This window comes from Lycium ferocissimum, chromosome 8, assembly GCF_029784015.1.
Source record: "Lycium ferocissimum isolate CSIRO_LF1 chromosome 8, AGI_CSIRO_Lferr_CH_V1, whole genome shotgun sequence".
Taxonomy (NCBI): domain Eukaryota; kingdom Viridiplantae; phylum Streptophyta; class Magnoliopsida; order Solanales; family Solanaceae; genus Lycium; species Lycium ferocissimum.
The window spans coordinates 48234408-48242938 of NC_081349.1; the positions used below are offsets into that span (position 1 = coordinate 48234408).

General features: G+C 40.5%; 1 protein-coding gene across 1 annotated transcript; it reads right to left on the bottom strand.

Annotated features, from left to right (window-relative positions):
* Positions 1–1354: 1354 nt before the first annotated feature.
* On the bottom strand, positions 1355–1747 carry LOC132066439 (uncharacterized). Its single transcript, XM_059459751.1, has one exon. It carries the CDS (start codon positions 1745–1747, stop codon positions 1355–1357), a length of 393 nt encoding a protein of 130 aa, XP_059315734.1.
* Between the last annotated feature and the right edge of the window lie 6784 nt (positions 1748–8531).

The following is an 8531-nucleotide window of genomic DNA, read 5'->3' on the forward strand; positions in this document are numbered from 1 at the left end:
ATGGCCCACTAGTTGGGTCGTGACACCTTTCCAGATTGTAGTCCCTTCTGTTCCTTTGATGAGTTTTGTGCTCTTTTTTGTTTTATGCCTTGGGAGGAGGAGGCGATGGATTTTCCCTTACTCTTGGTGTTAACCATTTTGCCTGCAAAACAATACATTACCAAACGATAAGTACAATTCAATAACTAAAGAGGGTTGTGGAACGACCCCATACTTAATTTTATTACATGTACTCAAGCCTAGAATGTGTGGCCTATTTCAATTCTCCGGCCTCCAATCTTGGTTATTTCTTCTTTTATGCACACTTTGGGTGAAACGACCCCACACTCACTTTAAACTACATTACAAAAATCAAAATAAAAGAAACTAACTATTCCTATACTACAAAGCAAACAAACAAAAAGGAAGCAAATTCATGTTGTAGGACTCGGGTTGGAAAATCACAACTTCCTAATTTTCCATCAAAATTTTGAATTTATGGTAAGAAGAGATGCACAAGGGTTCCTATGTTTGTTTAATGTTCCATTGCTACCCAAGACTTTACAACTTTCACAAAACTTGGTTTATCGAACACCTTGTGGGCATAGAATCATCCCTTTGTTTTAACAATAATGGTGGGTTGTGAAACCCTCCCTTGTTGTAATGGGATTCATGTTCTAGCCATAAACAACTCATACAATCAAAGCCACACCAAACCCCACCAAAAATTCACCCAAACCCATGACCCTAGCTTTACAACTTTTCACAAACATCAAGAACAAGGGAAGAAGAGGAAGGGTGGAAGATGAAATCACTTACCTTGTGAAGTTAATGGAAGATGAATTGGAGTTACTTGAGTTTGTTTTAGTTAGATAGGGATGGGAATTTTCGCCTTAAGAGGAGTTGTTTGTGAGAAGGAAGTGTTTGTGGTAAAAGAACACGGTCAGTAACTTAAACTTAAAAAGAAAATCGAACCCGGGTCGACCCGCGCGATTGGTCTGCATCGCGGAGCCAATAAGCGAATCACTATTCTTTGCCATTTTATTTTCAATCAGGTGATCCATCCGCATCACGGGAGGAAACCCTAATATTTACGCCTTTGAACATTTCCACTACGCACTATAGGTTCGCATCGCGAGCCCATTGCATGAATCACTACTCTTCGTCCCAATTTTTTCGTTCCTGCAACATGAAAACACGTGACATGTATCATACAAAAATTGGGTTGCCTCCTAATAAGCACCTAAGTTAGGGTCATGGCACGACGCTTTTTGTATTTTCTCATTTTTTTCTTTTTTTTATATGCTAATTTTACAAACACGGGTTGCCTCCCGAGAAGCGCTTGATTTAACGTCGCAGCACGACGCAGGTTTTCTCAAGCCTCTTCTAAATCAATGGAGGTCCTCACACGTTTCGTGGCCTCCCCATAGTAATGCTTCACTATCTGTCCGTTCACCAAGAATGTTTCATCTGAGTTAGGCTTCTTTAGCTCAACCGTTCCATGTGCAGTAACACGAACAACCTCGAATGGCCCAGACCACTTGCTCTTCAGCTTACCACCAAACAACTTGAGACGGGAATTATACAGCAACACCAATTGCTTGGGGTCAAACTCACGAGGTCGAATTCTATTATCATGCATTATCTCCATTCGCTCCTTATACATCTTTTCATTTTCATATACATGATAGCGAAACTCATCCAACTCGTGAAGTTGCAGCAACTGCTTCTCTCCAGCTTTCACCGTATCTAAGTTCAGCTTCTTCATTGCCTAATACGCTCGGTGCTCAAGTTTCGCTGGTAAATGACAAGCTTTGCCAGACACCATCTTGTACGGGGAAGTGCTAATGGGAGTCTTGTATACCGTTCTATAAGCCCTCAAAGCATCATCAAGCTTCAATGACCAATCTTTTCGACTCACGCTCACCGCCTTTTCTAGGATCCGCTTGATTTCTTGGTTAGATACCTCTACTTAACCGCTCGTCTGCGGATGATAAGAAGTAGCAACCTGGTGCTTAACCCCATACTTGAACAACAATTTATCAAAGAGCCGATTGTAGAAATGAGTACCATAGGGTGATGAGTGACACTTCTCAAGAAGAGCATAGACATCTTCCTCTAGAATACACCTTCTAATGAGCTGGTCTGTGCCAACCCAGTAGAGATAAGGCTCATCCCATAGATAGAAATGGCTATTAAGAAAAATACGCTTCTTCCTCTCATGATTAGCACTAGGGTGATAAATCTCACTCACCAGGAAATTCACCATGTCTGCATACCATGGCACCTCAGTGAACTGCAAAGCAAAAAATTGCTCATCAGGAAAAGTCTCCTTAATCACCACTGCTTCATCAACATGTTCACGATCTTGCAACCACGATAGGTGATCTGCAACTGTATTTTCAGTGCACTTTCGATTAAGGATCTCAATATCAAATTCTTGTAGCAGCAACACCCAACGAATAAGCCTCGGCTTTACATCCTTCTTTTCAAATAACTAGTAGCAAACTCCAGTGTGATCAGTCTAAACAATTACCTTTATGCCCACCAGATATGATCGAAATTTATCAAAAGAGTAGACTATCACTAATAGCTCCTTCTCTGTAACCGTGTAGTTCATCTGGGCTGCATCAAGTGTCTTGCTGGCATAATACATTGGATAAAATATCTTATCCCTCTTCTGACCAAGGACAGCTCCCACAGCAAAATCACTTACATCACACATCAAAATAAATGGTAGAGACTAATCGGGTGCGATGATATTAGGAGCAAACACAAATATCTTCTTCAACTCATCAAAAGCCGTCAGACAGACTTCATTGAAAACAAATTTCACATCTTTTTCGAACAACTTGAACATTAGATTAGCAACTTTAGAGAAATCTTTGATGAACCGTCGATAAAAGCCTACATGCCCGAGAAAACTACGAACTCCTCGAACTGAAACGGGTGGTGGAAATTTTTCAATTGCCTCAATTTTTGCCTTGTCAACTTCTATTCCCTTTCTCGATATCTTCTGCCCAAGAACAATGCCTTTTCGAACCATGAAATGGCATTTTTCCCAGTTAAGTACCAAGTTCGTTTCTTTACAACGAGCTAACACGGCATCAAGATCGTTCAAACAGTCATCAAAATAGTCTGCAAAGACAGAAAAATCATGCATGAATACCTCCACATATTTTTCCACCATATCGGTAAAAATAGCCATCATGCATCTCTGGAACGTACCTGGGTATTGCACAGACCCAAAAGCATCCTCCGGAATGCAAACGTACACTATGGGCAAGTGAATGTGGTCTTCTTCTAATTCTCTGGTGCAATAATGATTTGGTTATAGCCTGAATAGTCATTCAGAAAGCAATAATAAGCGTGCCCAGCCAATCTATCGAGCATCTGATGCATAAAGGGCAATGGAAAGTGATCTTTTCTGGGGGCGTTGTTCAACTTGCGATAATTAATACATATCCTCCAAACAGTAACAGTTCATTGAGGCACCAATTGATTCTTCTCATTCTTTACCATAGTCATGACCCCTTTCTTTAGAACACATTGTACAGGACTTACCCATTTCTTTGTCAGAGATAGGATAAAAAATGCATTTTTCAGCAACTTGATAACCTCTTTCTTCACCACCTCTTCATAATTGGGTTCAACTGTCTCTGGCATTCAACATTGGGCTTGTTTTCCTCTTCTAATAATATTTTGTGCATGCAAAATGGACTACTAATACCTCGAATATTAGCTATTGACCACCCAAGGGCTCGAATTAGATCTCTTAGCACTCGCAATACACATTCAACCTGCGTATCAGTCAAATAAACAGAAAGGATCACAGGTAATGTGTTTCCACTACCCAAGAAAGCATAGCGAAGATGAATAGGTAATAGCTTCAATTCAAGAGCTGGGGCCTCTTCAATAGACTGTTTCGGCATCTTCCATGACTCTGGTCTGTCTAACTCCTCAAATGGTGTGTTTACTAGAAAATAAGCACATGAAGTGTCAAGGATGCTAAGACACTCCTAGACTTCTGCATCAACCATCAAATCTTCCCCATACACCAAAGCTGTCTCCAGAGGATCTCGCGAAGCTAGGAAGTGATCTAAGTCTGCATTAGTGAGCTTGGGCTCCACAACAGTAATCATCTTGAACTCCTCATAATGGGCTGGAAGCTAGGTAGCTTTAGACACATCAAAAGTCGCCTCTTGTCCATCAACTGTCATGGATATCTTCCCATCTCTAACTCGGATCATAGCGCCAATAGTAGCCAAGAATCCTCTTCCGATGATGAGAGGAACACTCTAATCTGCCGCATAATCAAGTATAATAAAATCAACTGGCAAAATAAATGGGCCTACCTTTACAAGAACATCCTCAATAATACCGTCAGGATAAGAAAGCGATCGATCCGCTAGCTGCAAAGTAATAGTATCACACCCCACCCTTGGTAGGGCGTGATTGGAACCCGGCACCTTACGGAAATCGAGCGAACCAACTTATAACTTACATCCTTCGTGTCTCAAATGGGAACAATAGGATCGAGAGGATAAATGCGAACATAATATCATGCATACGTATATGTACATTGGACCCGTGATGCCAACATTACTATCATCACACTATGACTAATTTGTACACGGACGTCTACAAAGCCTCTATGAACATATTTGAAGTATACAAGTCGGGACGGGGCCCCAAACATACCTTGAACTAAATCATATATATATATATATATATATATATATATCGGTCGGTAGTGCTCCAGGAAGAAATGGAGCTCACCAATCAAAACTGGTACCTGAAAGCAGCCTACTGCGGAAGATCCTCGTCTCGTCTACTTGCACCTGCGGGCATGAACGCAGCGTCCACAAGAAGGGACGTCAGTACGAACAATGTACTGAGTATGTAAGGCATGAATGGTAGTATGATATCAGAGTGAAGAAAACATAAGATAAAGTAAGTAATTATACCTCGTACTCTTCTTAAGATCTCTGTCATGTAAACTACTCGTCTACAGGAAAAACATGTCATACACATCCATACACAACATACATATATATGCGTTCGTATACACTTACTATACATACATACGCTGTATACGTACGCACGGAATACTTTCGGGACCGGTGTTATCCGTACTCGGCCGCTTTGCGGGACTCGATGCTATCACCAACCGATCGGTGGGATGCAACGTATATATATATATATATATATATATATATATATATATATATATATATATATATATATATATATATATATATACACACCAGGCCCTTTCGGGACCCGGTGTTATCCGTACTCGGCCTTTGCGGGACTCGATGTTATCCCCAACTGATCAGTGGGATGCAACGCATGCATATATATATATATATATGCAGAAATGAAATCAACATCATCATTAGGATTACCATTATCATCATATCAATCCTTGAAGGATCAACCATCACAAGATGAAATCGACGATATCACGGGAGTCTAGAGAATCATGTACTTAGGTAGCACTGGAAATAGAATTGTTATCATCACTATATCCCACCTTGAAGGAACGAGTAAAATGAGGTGAGACCATCAACAATAAGTACGGTTAAGGGATTCATGGAATGACTCAATAATCTCGTAATGCCCTCAAATCATAGCTTCGGAGTTTCAAAAGAAGAGAATCATTATCATCGTCATAATCATCATAGAACATATTCCATCCAACATCATAAGAGGTTTTAAGAGTCATGAACTTCGAGCTTTTGAAAACAAGGCAGTTATGGAAACATTTATGGTAACATAGGAATCATGCCTTTGAAAGAAAGGGACAAGCCTTAACATACCTGTTCAACCTCCTATTAGCTACGCTTATTCGTCCGAGCTCGCACGTATACATTTAAGAGGATTTACACTAACGTTAGCCTCTTTATCGCACTTATTTTTATTCAAGTTTCAAATCAAACTATTCTATATTCTCGTGAAAATCGGGCAGCATCTCCCCTGTTTATATGCCTAGACCGAATTCTCAATTCAACAACCAGTACAGCAATAACAATACCAACATCAACAACATCATTTCCCATATCAAATTATTCCATAGAACAGCCCATATGATGTTTGTCCCATATTTCCAGCAACAGAATTAATTTCACAACAATTTAATAACTCCTTCTCCGTAATTAAACCAAGATTAACGTTAGTAACAAGAGATTCATACCTTTATCTCGATAATAATGTTATATCTTCACTCCTCCACCTTGAGATTAAGCCACAATGCCTCATAACACAATTTTGTAATCGCAACTATCCGCCGTCTGGATCGGGATTTGGAAATTATAGTTGATTTAGGCTTAAAATTTGGCTTAGGGGTTTGGGGAGAATTCTCCAGATTTTTGGAGAATATTTGAGGTGTTTGTTGAGGAAAATAAGGGGCAAGCCCCTTTAAATAGCGGTCCAGGTTCTACCTGGACCGACTTAAAATTCCTTCAGCGCGAACGCGGGCGCGATCGCGCTGGCTTAATTTTTTCAGCCTGCGCATTTTTTTAGTAAAAAGGTCATAACGCTTGATCCCAATATCTTGTAAGGGCCCACGACCTATGGTTGGAAAGCTCTTTCAATTATCTAAAACTTTTATTCTTGGTGTTTTTCCAAATTGCAAACCTATAATAGCGTTTTGGCCCCTCCAAGTCAGATCATCTGAAAATGTTTCCTTAAATCGTCCTTTTGGAGGGCTTATGCCCATATTTGGCTTATGGGTCCTTCTTAAGACTTGCTCAACTTTTCATGTACTACTCATATATCTCTTCATATGTCCTTTATAAAACTCCGGCGTGTGGGCCCCACTTGGCTTACAGCAACGAGGGCTTTTCGACAAGTGGCATATGAGCAGGTGCGCACCCCGTATTGTCTCCATATATCATATATATGCATTATTCACTCTTATAATATAACCTTTTATCCTTAATCCTCGCGTGACTTTATTGTTCGGGCTCACACTAAGGCATCACAGCCTAGATAGCGCAAAAATTTTCGGGGTGTAACATTCTTCTCCCTAGGAACATTCGTCCTCGAATGTTGCAGATACTCCCTCGACATCATCTTTGATTCCTTAGAACGAGCTTATTCTTCCTTTAGGGTCTCGATTACCATCGCTAAACTAGAACTTGGGTCGGTCTCTTCCTATTCTTCCTTAACCCCTTTATTGCCTTGATCAACTTCTTTCACTTCTTTGCCCTCATATACATGATCGGGTTAACTAGTATCTCGCTACTCTTGTCCTCATTATTATAGCCTTGACTTGCCGTGCCGTAACTATTCATCCTCCTATAAGTATTCTTTTTTTCTCGCTTTTTGTTTCCTTGTTAGTGGGCAATTACCTTTCTCATATATGGCGTCATCTCTGTCATCCTCGTGAATTTGACTTGGAAACCTTTCTTGCTACCTTTACTACCCTTTTAGGACGTGTCGCTGTGTACTTAGGAACGGCACAATTTTTGCCCGATACGGGGGTTTCAAACCATGGTCTAGAAATGTCGTAGCTCATATCGGCGTGAAGCATTCTCTTAAGGTGTCTTCCATACTTTCTTCCTATGTACGTCTCATGGTACACTTATTTTCAATTCATTTTGACTTCTTTACGATGCTTCCGGGATGTGCCGATACGTGAACTCTAGCCACGAGTTAATAAATTTCTTCTTCTGGAACTTGAGAACGTCATAATTCCTTTCAAGTCTAATGTGTTCTTCCCCCCTTATTAAGGAGTTCCTAATACACTAATAGCTTTCGAGTATCCATCGTCTTCGATAATTGTCTGCCATCCTTCACAATCTTCCCAAGGCGGCGTTTTCGCCATCGTATGGTCTTACTTATCTATCTTTTTGCTAGTTACACTCTCGTATTCAATTGGAATACTTTTAAGGGTTAGGTCCAATTCCGATGCCTTCTTTTCCGTCTTTTCACACCTCTGTCTTCTATGACTAACGGTTCTTGGACCCACAAGTTAATGGGGACATTGAGATTCACCACGTCCTTTATGAAAAGTCTTCGATTATACTTTAATCCTTGTCTTTCTTCCCGACTTTGCATATAACATCTATAAGATTTCTTACCTTGAGTTCTTCTTCCATTTATGTTTATACCATATCATTTTGTCAATATTACATACCCTTCGATCCACTACTAGTCCTTTCGCCCGACTAGCTTACTTGCTCATAATTCTTCTTAGCGCGGCGTTTGTGTTGCAGCTTTGCATCCAAGTTTTGAGTGTCCTCCTTCTTGCTCTTGGACGGAATTCTTACAATGTACGCTCTCTCCGTATCGTTCGTCGAACCTTTGTCTGTCTTTACGATGCCACGGCTTGAGTTGTCATCCATGCGTTCTTATATTTCATTCTATTTCCTCGGTGATCGAATCTCTCGGCCAACTAGATTACGTATCTTGTGTACCCTTGTGGTTGAAGGTTTCCGGTTACTTTATTCCCTAGATGCTCTCCACTCTTCTTCAATCGGCCATTCGTATCGCACGCTACTTTTTCTCTTCCTTCCTTTCTTGAGTTCTTTCCTCCTTGAGCGCCC